The sequence below is a fragment of the Trichosurus vulpecula genome, chromosome 9 (genome assembly GCF_011100635.1).
Source record: "Trichosurus vulpecula isolate mTriVul1 chromosome 9, mTriVul1.pri, whole genome shotgun sequence".
Lineage (NCBI taxonomy): Eukaryota > Metazoa > Chordata > Mammalia > Diprotodontia > Phalangeridae > Trichosurus > Trichosurus vulpecula.
In genome coordinates this window covers 202612304-202626031 of record NC_050581.1, presented here as the reverse complement: position 1 = coordinate 202626031, position 13728 = coordinate 202612304, and the positions used below count along the sequence as shown (strand labels likewise).

At 51.1% G+C, this 13728-nt stretch overlaps 1 protein-coding gene across 3 annotated transcripts in view; it reads right to left on the bottom strand.

Moving 5' to 3' along the window:
* The window catches only part of ELMO1 (engulfment and cell motility 1), a 405316-nt gene that overhangs the window by 325835 nt on the left and 65753 nt on the right, over window positions 1-13728 (bottom strand). The window contains exons 1-2 of one of the 3 annotated variants that reach the window (XM_036738190.1): window positions 4305-4409; window positions 4035-4178 (exon numbers count right to left, since the gene is read on the bottom strand). In XM_036738190.1, the coding sequence (XP_036594085.1) occupies window positions 4035-4112 (78 nt within the window). In that variant the 5' untranslated portion in view covers window positions 4113-4178; window positions 4305-4409. Of the gene's footprint in view, window positions 1-4034; window positions 4179-4304; window positions 4410-13728 lie in introns of those variants that run through there. The other 2 variants (XM_036738189.1, XM_036738191.1) reach the window with 2 other exon arrangements.

Here is a 13728-nt window from a genome sequence, read left to right as displayed (position 1 = left end):
TTGACAGAAACAAAGGAAGACAAAATAATTAGAGGGATATTCCAAGGGACGTGGGCAGACTTGCAGGAAACTGATGCAGAGGGCAAGAATCTGAACCAGGCAAGCACTCTCCAATACAAAGACTGCGCTCATGGAGCTGGGAAGAACCAGAAAGAAAATGAAGCCCAACTTCAGGTCCTTGTACTCTGTGCTGATGGAGAGGAGCAAATGCCCATCCCTCTTCCTCCTTGGGAGAGGAGAGGACTGTGGGTGCAGAGTGCTGCATGTGCTCTCCAACATGGCAACTGGATCCATTGGTCTTTGTGAGAAAAAAAAAGGCTCTCTGGGTGTTTTGAGAAGGGTTATCTCTGAAAATGGCTTCAATGGAAAATGAAAGGCATCAATAAAATAATGGAAAAGAGAGAGTCTCTCCTCTGCCTTCACTAGTCATTAGCTTGTTTGCTCTCTTGGCAGATGTACGCAAAGCCACCACACGGCTTTCATCTACAACACTCTGCTTTCCCTCCTCTCAGCTGGGAGAAATGGTGCTCAGTCAACATCCAGATCCAAAGCAAAGGGAACATTTGGAACATCAAAAAGCCTCATACTTTCACTACAAAAAGGGGCTCCCCAAGGTTGAACTGGAATGGATAAGTATAGACAAAAACATCTGTCAGAAGGATGGGCAGAGAATGACCTGAAAGCTGGAAACCACTAGCAAACCTCTTTTAAAATAACTGTTCGGGGCCTTTCCCTCCAAGGACGACAGAATCCTGTTTCCTAGATATTTCAAGGGAAATAGAAAAGGGCCAGAAAACTAGTGGGGGTTAGAGCTTGTCTCTAAATTCAATGGTAAGGCTTCCCTAAGGGTGGTCCCCCAGCACAAGGTAGTTTTTGATGGACTGCTGATGGCAGAGAGTCAAACTGCCACTCCTCTTGGTCCTAACAACATCCATAGGGCAGCCTTGGTGTTTGTTTCCAAGAACTGCCTCAAGAACAAATTAACCACCACTCTCAGTGGATGGAGCACAGGGTCTGGAGTAAGGAAGACTGAACTTCAGGGGATCAAATCCAGGCTCAGACACTTGCTAGCTGTGTGACCCTGGGCGACTCACTTCACCCTGTTTACCTCAGTTTCCTCACCTGTAAAATGAGCTGGAGAAGGAAATGGCAAACTACTCCAGTATCTCTGCCAAGAAAACCTCCAATGGGATCACGGAGAGTCAGACCCAACTAAATAATTCAATTAACAACAACTCAATGACAATGTTTTTGCTGAGTAGCTTCCCAGGCACACCCTAATGAGGCACAGAGTTGGGTTTTCCATGGTTTTGACCAAAGGTTGAAGTCAAGTTTCCTTGCAGAAACAGATCTGAGTGACCCTGGGTAAGTCAACCCAAGTAGCCTGGGCTTCCCTTCCCTCATCTGTGAAATGGGGATGATAAGGTCATCAGTGCCCACCCCACAAGAGCACTTCCAGAGTCCAAAGGGGGGATATGAAGGGTTTTTCAAATTTAAACCCCTTTATCAGTCTTTCGATCTCTCTCTGAGACACTGGTGAACTTCCCAGGACATCCATCCCATGGCCCTCTCCCTCTCCTCTCTGCCTTGCTGTCTTCCACCATCAGAACGTAAGCACCTTGAGGGCTGGGACTGTCTGCCTTGGCATTTGTACCCACCAAATGTGTGCTAAATTGAACCGACTTTATAAAGCAGAGAGAGTGATGGGGCAGGGATAATATGGGATACCGACACATCTGGTCAATTTACACAGGATGTCTCCCCCCCCAAAAAAAATCTGACGTTTGTTGGGCTAAACTCTGGCACAGAGGCATGATCAGCACTGTTAGTGCAAGAAGCAAGCTGCAAAAAGGCAACTATGCCCTCAAATCCATTTCTGAAAGACTACCTCGGTTGGGGGCAGCCAACAGAGACAGCAGACAGGAGCCACTCCAAGCAAAGGCCCCAAGACACAGGGAGCCTGTTTCTCTGGGCAGAGAGAGATCCCCTGATGGGTGGGAGCTGGGCTAAGAAAGTGTGCCATGCAGCAGCTTCCTATTTAAACTAATTACGCTAAATATGTAGGTGGTAAGCTCCCTCGTTTCCATGCCATTGAAGGAATGGAACTGCTGTGTCAGCACCCCATGAACTCAGTCACCCCGGGGCAAGGCCCTTGTAGCTCATTCCTAGGTCCACCTCTGCCGGGTGGTTAGCATTCTGATCGCTGTAATTCTGGGGCTTCCTTAATTAAAGCCCACATTCATACGGCCATAATTAAATTCCTGCAGACACAGAGTTCTCCATGCACACCATCTGTTAGAATGAGCCGGCAGACCTCACACTCTGGCTTCATAATTACAGTCGACTACTAAACATCTCTTCCAGATTCATACACTCCTTTTCCAAGCACACACCCAGGTAGCACCAGGCTTTCCCCAAAAACCCTATGTCTGAGAGACTGGCTAATGGACTCATCATTGTTCTTTTTCCAGGGAACAGAAGATCATTGAAGGCTAACACAGCCGATCTCTCTACCTAGCCAGTCTCAGCTCAGGCAAACTCTGACCCCCTCCTGCTTCGAGGCTTGGGCCCAGTAGATGTCCCCGATCTCCCTGCAACCACTGCACCACAAGCCCATCTGTATCTGGAGATTTGGAGCCAAATGACCTTCCTCATGGTCTCTTGGCCTGTCCTGTACCTGTGGGAAAAGGCCAGAAATCTCTTGGGGGTCACTTTAGCAAGCGCCCCCTCCAGAAAAATGTCAGATAAGTAAACTTATGTACCAGATGCTTATTAATTGAAAAAAAATTTAGAGAAACAAAGTCACATAGTGCCTTGTCTGCTATGGGCCCACACATACAGAATGCCAGAGTCTGTTTACAGGACTTACTTCCAAAAAGGAGAGCTCAACCCTCCTTGGACCAGGACGGTGACCCATGTAGCCAAAGCTCTTTTCAAAATGAACCCTGGCCATGTTTCCTCCCCTTTCTCCCCAACCCCAAGTCCAGCCAAGAGATCACAGAGTTCCTACTTCTTGCTCAGTAAATCCTGCAAGATCATAGCTTTAGGCCAGAAGCAATAAAGCCTGACTTGGAAAGCAATTAAAAAAAAAAAAACACTCAGAGAACACTGAGTGGAAGAAGTCAGCCTCAGATGCTGGGGTTGCTATGGCACCAGTGGGGTGATGCTGAGCAGGGGACGCTGTCCCTGCCTTGCAAAGGAGAAGGTGCCCGAGGCAGGGCTCTCCTCCCAGGAGCTGAGGGAAGGGTTTCTCCCCTGGGGAGGTTGTGCTAGCTTAGGAAACTGGGGCACCTCTCACTTTAAGGCAAAGTCGTTGTGGTCTAACAAGAAACTAGGAAAGTCCCTGGGGTGCAGTCCCACCTTACTGAGCATTTAGATCTGTGTCAGAGCACAGGAGCAGACCAAGAGCTGAAGGGACCTTAGCCTCACTCCCCAGTTTGACGAAGAAGAGCACTGAGGCCCAGAAAGGCGAAGGGACTTTCCTCAGATTGCACAGTGAATTAGTGACCGAGACAGGATCTGAATCCAGGTCCTGTGACTTCAGAGAAAGCCTTCTGTGTGGGCAGGGTGGCTAAGGGCCACAGCACAAGGCTGGCCTCCCAATCGCTCAGGAAAAGTCTGCCCCATGCTTTCCTGGGGACTCTGGACTCCTCGGCCCCTCCCCCACAGTGTCCATGGTTCTCTGAGGCTCTAAGCTCTGAAGCCACTTGGATGCAGGGAGGTTCCCTCATCAGTGAGGTCACAGAAGGGATCTCAGATGAGGTCAGGGCTGAGGCCCAAGGCGTGCCCCTGCTGTTCCCCCAGATTCTGCTCTTGAACGGCCTTAGAAATGTGCATCAGGGGAAATGGCCTTGGCTGCCCCACCCCGTCCCCTTCCCATCCCCTTCCCTTCCCCTCTGGTCCCAGGGCACGGGACCACAAGCTACCCAAATCCTCTTCCCAGATTCGGAGAGAAAAGAGGACAGAGTGCATCAGAAAGGAAAGGGGCTGCCAGCCGGGCTTGGAGATCTCCTCCTGAGGCTGGGCTGACTTACCTGGTCAATCTCCATCAGTTTGGGGAAGGCCCCCGGGCACTCGATGGCCACCTTCACAATGTCTGCGGGGGGCGGCATGGTCCCTGCCCCGGGCTTGCGACGCCAGCAAGAACAAGTCTCGATGCTGCCCGGGTCCAAAAGCGTCTAAGGAAGAACGGAAGACACAGAACATGAGCGGGGACAGTCCTCCTCCATCACTTCCTGTTTTCACGGGGGGTTGAGGTGCTTGAAACGTCTCTGCCCGTGCACAGACCCCACCCAAGGCCTCACCCTGAGACAGGAGGCCCGGCCGTGGGCACCCACTGAGGCCAGAGGCTATCCACCCTTCCAGGAGCCTCCGAGGGCCGCGGCGGTCAGTGCAGAGCGAGCAGCCTTCTTCTGCCGGGCTGCCTCCGGAAGGACAGATTGCTCAGGAAGTCAGGCCCGGCCAGGAAGCGGCGTCTGTCTAACCGTTAGCTGGTTGTGTGTGTGTGTGAGAACATAAATTGGCCTGCTCTAGCAACCAGGATGTCGAGAGGAAGGGGAAGGCTTCGGACTCTCATCTTCCTCTCTGCCACCCCTCCCCGCCTCCCTGGCCACAGACATGCACTCTGAGGGGGCTCTCAGATGGGTAACCCAGCAGGGCTGATGCCCGAACCTAGGCCTCTTCATTCAAGAGCAGCTCTGGGATAATATGATAATGATAACAGCTGACATTTGTAGAGCACCTACTATGTGCCAGGCACCTGCTAAGTCCTGTAAATGACGGTCTCATTTGATCCCTACAACCCTGGAAAGGAGGTGCTGTTCCTATCATTTTACTGTGGAGGAAACTGAGGCTGGCAGAAGTTCAGTGACTTGCCCAGGGTCACACAGCCAATAAGTATCTGAGGCAGGATTTGAACTCAGATGTTCTTTCCTCCAGGCCCAGGTCTCTATCTACTATACTGCTTAGCTGCCTCAGCAGAGATGGGTGGCCGGCTTCATTTCCAGACAGAAGATTGACCCAGATGAGACCCCAGATCCATCAGAGCATTGGGCATATAAACATGGGCTGGATAGCGAGGTTGTTGGCCTTAACTTATCTTATGTTGGCCACTGGGGAAGAGCTCAGGGCTTTTAAAGTGTATCCTGCTTAATGACCAATCAATGGTCACTTATTAAAGGCCACCTTGGGCCAGGCCCTGGGACTAGACAGAAGTGGCTCCTCCCCTCAGGCAGCTTACAGTCTAATGAAATTCTTTGCAAGAGGCCATTCCAAGCCAAAGGCCCCACTGGACCCTAGGCCTTGAGCAGAACCTGGAAAGCCCCCAGGGATGGATTCTGGACCTGTGGCGCAAACCTGTCCTGGAAAATAAGGCTCTGGGAGCCAGACACTGAGGAGGCTGAGTGTCCCAAGTGGATTCCAAAGCCAGAAGAGCCTCCCTGGCCAGCCAGCCCTGCCCTTACCTGTACAAGTACCCTCTCTCTCATAGACTAGAGCCTTGTCCTGGGCCGTAAGCCTAGGATGAGTCCAACCCACCCAATGTCACTCAGTCCTTCTGCCCAGCAGGTAAATCCCTCCTAAGTCCACACTCACTGAAGAAGCCCCAGTCTGTGTGCCCCAAAACATCCAGGGCCCAGGCTCAGGATGACTGTGGGGGAACATCGGTTTTATTTCCCACGAGCCTCTAGAATCACAGAACCTAGGAGGAAGAAAGCCCATCAGCCTCTGGTACGAGCTACATCTGCACAAAAATCTCCTCTGCTGTGCTCCCCACCACAGGTCATCCAGCCCAGGCCTAGCCAGGCCTCCTTCAAGCTCAGATCACCACCTGTCCTGGGCCTCAGCTTCCTCAGATTCAGAAGGGGATGGGGGAGATGCCCAGGCAGCCTCAGAAGCCCCTTCCCCAAGGTCATTAGAGGCTCAATTGGTTTTCTATTTTAGACCAAGGAGAGACTTCAGAGTTGAAGCCCAATGCCCTCATTTTTGAGACAGGGAAACAGGCCCAGGGAGTCAGAAGCTGAACCCAGGTCCAGCGACTCCTGGTCTGTGCTCTGTTGTTTACACTGTAGGTCAAGAAATAGGGAATCACTTAGAAATGGTCGCCAATTTGATTCCATTCATTTAGGGTCACATCTATGTAAGCTGAAGTGGAGCAGAGGGAATTAACCAAGCAAAGAGGTTGTGTTCTTGGTGATTTTCACAAAATCCCAGAATGTCAAGGTTGAAAGAGTGTTTGGAAGTCACCACCCCCTCATTTAGAGACAAGGAAAATGGTTCCACCTCACGGTTCCCCCCAGACCAAGATCACCTGCTGGCCCCTATCGCCCCCCCCAAGAAAAGGCATGCCCGCCTCACCCCCAGGGCTCATTCAGACTCCCCCTAAATGCCTGGATTCGGCTGATCCCAGCACAGCTGGGCACCCCAACCTGATGCAGCTGCCTCTCAGCTGGTGCCCTCAGCATGACCATGGTATGCCCCTCCCATTTGGAGGGCACTTTATGGGTACGCAGCACCCAATCTCCCTGGATTCCAGCAGTCAGACAGATGCACACATGACCGATAATAAACCCCAACCTCTCCCAACCACATTTCTCTCCAGGCTTACAAAGAACTTCCTCCTTCCACAGCCCTGTGAAGGACACAATCTTATCTTCCCTGTGTTACACATGAGAAGGCTTCTCACATAACAAGAAAGCCAAGTGGATGTTCAGTATATGAATACACAGAATGGGTGAGCTCATGGTAGACTGTGGAGAGCCTTGAATGCCAGGCTAACAGGATTGTTAGGTTGCTGTCTTTGTATCCCCACGTCCAGGGCCAGGGGCCAGGCACAGAGTAGGCTCTTCATAGATGTTTGGTGAAGGGTGTACTCATGACTGCCTTAATTCCCTTGCACATCCCAGGGCTGAGCTGTCAAGTATGAGAGCAGACGACTGCCCACCTCTTGAGCTTTGCTTGTCTCTGGGGGTCCTGGGGCAGGCCTGGTGGCCTTGCTTGCTTCATTTCTCAGGACTCTGGGCTGTAGGCTGAGCTCATGGGAGCCCCAGGTGGGGAGGGCAGGCCTTCGACAGCCATAAAGAGAAAAGAAAGGATCTTCAGCTCATTTCCTGGGCTAAATCAGGAAGTGAACACATTTCTCACCTCCCTTTTCCCCTTCTCCCAGCAGTGAGCTGTCAGGCCCCATTTTCTAGCCACTGGAGGGGGTTGGGGGTGTGGATGAATCAACTGTTGAAAACACAGGCCCACTTGGGAGTACTGAGGACTGAGGGCCTACAATGGAAATCAGGCTCCCAGAATCAAAGTGGCTGATTTACACCTGAGATGGCCAGCTCCCAGGGAGCTTTCAGGACTCCCACTGCAGGGGATCACTGGCTTTTTCCTGGCCATTTTCAGGGAATGCCCAGGGAGAACCAGTTGGATGAGGGAGAACTCCATCACACGGCTCTTTGTCCCTGTCTCTCACAAAAGAGAAGATAGGAGATCTAGTCAAAACTGGCTGTATACAAAGCAACCCTTTAGAAAGCAAAACCAAAGCAAAGGAACCAGCTTCCTCCTGGGATCTTACATAAGCATCCCTCCAGCCTCTTCCGGCTAAGGAAGCCTGGGGACCTGCCGGGGACAACACAGCCAGAGATAGCGAGCCAGGCTTTCCTGGGGCTTTAGAGAAGAGAACCAAGCCCCAGAAGCTCCTCCCCCGACCCAGGCTGCCGAAGTTTCCAGGCCTGAGCAATCAGCCCTGGGAACGCAGTCTCCCTGCCCCAGGTGCCTCCAATAGAAAGTAAAAGGGTCAGGAAGCAGCGCTTTGTAGGGTGGGATTCACACCTGTCTGTCTGTCCACTGTGCCTGCTCTCTTCATGATCAGAGGGGCTGTCTCTGGCCTTGACATCAGGCAAATGGTCCCCAAGGACCTGGCGAGTCAGACACAAGGGACAGAACCTCCCCCCAGCCCCACACTTGCCATTTCCCTGGTCGTCATAGATCAAAACTGACATTTACAACCCTGAATTTCCCTTCTTTTCTGGCTTTCCCCAAAAAGGTGGAGAGGGAGGGTGGCATCGGGGACCAGCGCATCTAATTCATATTGCGGAATGATCCTTCCCCGAAGAGTCAGAAGCGCCTGGCTCTAGCGCTCAGACCTAAAGCTTCTCTCTCCCTGGACCCCGTGGACGTCTTGGGTCCAGTCAACAAGCACTCATCCGCCACGTGCCGGGCAGGGCTCTGAGTGCTGGGGATCCGAGAAGAAGCAAAAGACGACCTTGGCTTGAGGCTCTCACCTTCTACTGGAGACAACGTGCCAACCACTGACGGCCAAGCCAGATACAGACAAGAAAATTGGGAGATGATCACGGAGGGAAGGCGCAGGGATGGAGGGGACCTGCCGAAGACCCTGCAGAGGCTGGCCTCTTCTCTGGGACTCGTAGGAAGCTTCGAGGCTGAGCCAAGGAGGAGAGGGCCTTCCAGGCAGGGAGGGCAGCCAGGGTAAATGGGAGGTGTGCCGTGTAGTGTGCGGAATGAAAGGAGCCGTGAGCAAAAACCGAGCGGGCAGAGGACGACGTCTGCAGCGAGCCTCGGCTGTTCCCCCTGCTTGGAGCGCCCTGCTTCCTGGCCTCGCTCGAGCATCCCCTCCTCCTAATATGGCCTTTCTGGATCCCCTAAACCGCTGGCGCCCCGCCCCCGCTCTCCCTCACAGCCATTTACAAAATTTATATTTGTGTTTACCTCTCGCTGGGCTGGGAGGCAATCAGAGACTGCTTTCACTATTCCATCCCCTGCAGGTAAAATCACCAATGATGGTCAGCCCTGCAGGAGTTTTAAGGTTTGCAAAGCGCTTAACAAACATTCTCTCGTTTGATCTTCGCAACAATCTTAGGAGGTAGCGGCCACGATTATGCCCATTTACAAGTAGGGAAACTGAGGCAGATAAAGGCAAACCGACTTGCCATGAATCATGCAGCCAAGAAGTTTCTGAGTCTGGATGCGAATTCAGGTCTTCCTGAATCCAGGCTCAGCTGGGCCTAGAGCTACCCAGTACAGCTCCTGGCGTACAGTAGGCATTTGGTAAATTAATGTCGGTCTATAAAATGATCCTCCATTTTTCAGCCCCTACCCAATGTTTCATCCTATCCAATCTAATCCCCAATGCATTTTTTTCAGCATTGATTAGTGATATGACACTGTGCTAGGCACTAAGGGTACCTTAACAGTCTTTGCAGTCATCAGGGATTCAACATATAAACAGACAAATTTAGATAGGGTAACTGGAGAAGGGAGGGAGCCACAGCCAACCAGGGCATCAGAAAAGGCTTCCAGGAGAAGACAGTTCCTACATGAAGCCTTGGAGGAAGCCAAGGATGCTAAGGATCAGAGCACCTTCCGGGCATAGCAGCCTCCTCTGCAAAGGCTTGGAGGTGGGAGATGGATCATCCTGTACGGAACAGCAAGAGGGAATGTCTTGATGGAACGGCAAATAGTCCAGTATGGCTGAAACACAAAGTGGGAAGGAGAGGAATAATATAGAATAAGCTCCTGACAGCTATAGGCAGCAGACAGAATTTGGCAGCTGCATAAAAAGGGAATGACTAGCTGTCACCAGCAGGCACCTAATCGACGCCCACTTCCCTCTAAAAATAGTGGTTGTTTCTTACTCTGTGTGGGCCCATTCAGAGTCTGAAATATGAAAGCATCCTGGGAATCCCAACTCTTCCTGCTGCGTACTATGCCCTGAACCCCAGCTTCCTTCAGTGTTGGTGGCTAGCAGCTATTAACAGGAGACAATTAGGCTCAAGGGGCACAGAGCTATCTCCTCTAGAGGAGAGAGGAGTGTGGGCTGAAGCAAAGGCTTTCACCAGCTGTTTGCTGATTTCATTTCATTTTATTTTATTTTTAGCAGATATTTGTCTGTCTTCCTTCTCCTCCTCCTCTCCCAACCCCCAAATCAGGTAAAGTCTTGCCCTCTGTTAACTGTAATACAACATAGCATGGAAAATGCATTTCAGTGTCAGCCCATTTCACCTTAGGAGGGTTAGTCAGGGTTTTCTTTGGGGGGGGGGGTTGTTTTGGTTTTTTTAAGTTTTTTTGTTTTTTTGTTTTGTGAGGGAGGGGTAAGGATGGGAGTTGAAAGAATCAAAGAATGTACATGTGCCCAACAAAACACTGGTAAACAGGCAGAAGTGGCCGGGGGGGGGGGGGGAGGGCATGTTGCTCAGAACTAGAAGGCAGCATTAAGGAGAAAAATGAAAGAATCCCCTGACACTCAAGGAAAAGTGAAACAGGGCCTTGGGTCACTCAGAAAACCAAGGAAGTCTGGCTGCTGTGAATAAGTTAAAGGTTTAAGAGAGGCCACGAAAGGAGGGCCTGAAGACAATCTTCTGGAGACCAGACAAATAAGTGATGGGTGACCTTGAACATGAAAGTGTGTGTGTGTGTGTGTGTGTGTGTGTGTGTGTGTGCATGTGTGTAGACCGTACAGGCAGATAAGTAAATGTGAATTCACGAATTCATTCAACAAGCATTTATTAAGTGCCTGCTATCTATTTGGCCCTGGCCCTGGTCCAAGTCCTGGGGATACAAAACCAGGAACCAACCAATCCCTGCCCTCCAGGAGCTGACATTCTTCTGGGGAGTTAGGGAGGTCACAGGGGCCCTGGGAAACCTAGAATCATTATTAGAAGGCTCAAATGTCAGGTCTTGGAAACAAGACCAAAACCAAGGGAGCTTTCAGCATTTAAAGGGAAATGAGATGCATATAGAAAAATCCAGGATTGAAAAGGAACCAGGAGAAAAAGTAGAAGGGAAGGAGCTAGAGACCCCACAAGCAACTCTCAGTTCTAGGATGGAGACCTTGGCCCTCTGGGATTCCACAACAGGAACTCCCAAGGACACTGTCATCCTCTGGCAGGTTCTTCAGGCAAGAAAGCCCAAGAGCCAGCTCTGGGCATGGAAGATCAGAGTTCAAATCCTGCTTCTAATGGTCACTGCCTCAGGGACCTTGGCCGAATCCCATCATGCCCTGGTCCAAAGAATTCGGGCCAAACAGTCCCTACCTTCAAGTAGCTGAGGTTCCACTGGAGTCTGTGCCACATTCTTTCCTCTCCCTGCTGCTCAGCACATATCACTGTAATAGTGAGTCCCCATCAACAGAATAGACACGTTCCCAAGCCAACCGTATGGTTAATTTACCCATTGGCAGTCATAGTGTCTTTACTACTGCATTACTGTTTTATCCATGGCTTTCCTTGGGAGAGAATCTCGATCCAAGGCAGGCAGCTGACACATCAGTCAAACATTCATTAAGCACCTACTATGTGCCAGCCCATGTGTCCTCAAACTCATGCCCCTTTTCCTCTTAATAATAAAAACCACCCTGGCCCAGTCTCATGGTGCGTCCAGCCTGGTAACAGCAACAACAAATGTTTGAAGGTGACTGTCTCAACTCTCTCCATGACTTGCTTCCCACAAGGGGGTGAAGCTGTAATGTCATTTGGGTCTCTGAGCCTCAGGTTTCTCATCTGCAAAATGGAGCTAAGTAATATAGCCCTGCCCACCTCAGAGGGATATACCAAAGCTCCAAGGATGTCCCGTGTGTATGAAGGCAGCCTGGGAGGTCTTAAGCATTAGAGACTCTGAGTACCAGGCAACCTTCCCAGCCGCCCATGGATCCCACCAAGAAGTCCACAGCGACCAGCAGCCTACCTCGGCTTCCGACTCCTCCGAAGCCTGCCCACGGGGACGGAGGCTTACCTCTGCTGCTCTTCAGGGTTGGATCAAAGGAGCGAGGCAGCATCTTGTCTCCGTGGCGACAAGAGGGGAATGAGAGCTGGGGAGGGGACGGGGGAAAACTGCCCCATCTGCAGCTGGCCCGGGAGCTCAGCTCCTCTGCTAATGAAGCCTCCTGGCAGTGACATCTCCAAAGGCAAGCCGGCTCCATCGTGTGTGTGACTGAGCGAATCAGGACAGGGATGTGCGTACATGCGACAGGGTAACCTGGGGCTTGCGCTAAGGTTTCTCCATGGTAACCCACTTTCCTCTGTCTAAAAAAAACCTCCTAGCCAACAGTACCTGAGCCGAAGCAACACACAGCCCCCGAACCGAAATAGGGAGCTTCCCCCTCGTCCCTCCTCGTCTCTCCACCGAGGAGCCTGAGCCCAGGTGAGGGGAGTGGGCGCCCCAGGCTGCCGAGCTCCCAAACCACCCCAAAGGACTCCCGTCGCTCACGGGGCTTTCTCTCTGTTTTGAAGACAGAGAAAAGAAAAGATGAAGGGGGAGGATGGTAGGAGGCCAGGAGAGGAGATAAAGCCCCAAGCAGCTCTGAATCAAAGACCGGAGCTTCCCAAAGGGAGATCGGAAGCGCCCAGGTGAGAGAGTCAGGGAGGAGCAGGAGAGGGGGCTGCCAGAACATCCTAGGGATGGGGAGCAAATCCAGGCACCAGAAGTGTTTTGGGGGTGACCACTGCACCTTCTGAAAACGACATTGCTCCTTCAGCCCCAGTCCTGGCTGGCAGTTGGTCACTAACCCCTGTTCCCAAGCCTACACACAGTAATTAAGCAACCACTATGTGCCAAACAGGTGCTGGGACAGAGAGACAAAGACAGAACAGTCCCTCCCTTCAGTTAGCTTCCATTCTGGGGGGCTCCATAGCGGGAAGGGAGACTCTACAGGTGCCCAGACAGGCCAAGACATTAAAGGAAGGTGACAATTGGGGGAGAGGACCCAGAAAGGCTTCCTGAAGGAGGGGACAGACTTCCTAAGAGGATCCATAAATGAAACTCAGGATTCCAGGAGGTGCAGGTAAGAAGGAAAATCATCCCAGGCATGAGGTACAGCCTGTGCAAAGCCCAGAGATGGAATGGCGAGTTTCAGAAACAATAAACAGGCCATTTGGGCTGGAATAAATCTCATTCCTTCAAGACAAGACCACAAGGACAACGTTTCTGACTAGGAGCAAGCTCTAAGACCTCTTTCACGAGTCCTTGGAGGAACATGAACCAGGGCAGGAAAACGAGCTCTTATTTTTATTTTTGAAAACAATCCAACAAAACAAGTTTCAAACGACTGGTAGGATTCTATTTACAATAACGAGTTCTGTGCCCTGGACTACCAGCCCAGAAAAACAAACGTTTTGCTTATCTGATTATACCAAATAATGCCATACAGGATTTCTTTGTGGTCTTAAGAGACTGGAAACAAAGTGGGGGCTCAGCAGCTGAGAGATGGCAGGGAAAACTGTGGCAGGTGAATGAAATAAAATATTAAGATGCCATGAAAAAAGGATGAAGAGGAGGAATCTGGAAAAAACAGAGAAAACTGGTTTGGATGATGCAGAGTAAAATGGGCAGAGCCAAGAGCTGTCACATGATGACCCAATTTACAATGAGTGTAAAGGACCCCTCCCCTTCCCAAGATATCAGGCTTCAGGTCAGGGAGGTGGTGGACCACCGCTGCAGAATGAGGCATACAATGTCAGCTGTGGCCAATGTGTGTCTTCATTCCAGGGAAAGGGTATTTTTTCTCAAGGAAGGCTGGGCAGTGATGGCAATGTCTTTAAAAAGCATAAAGCACCAAGTAAAGCATTAAAAAAACAAACAAACCTTTTTCTCCTGCAAGAGACAACATTCAGATATAGAGAAGAGCATGTTCATCTGCCATGAGAGGACCTGGTTTCAAATCCTGCCTCTGACCTTCACGAGCAGCGGGACCTTGAGTTACTTACTTTACTTGCATGGGCCTCA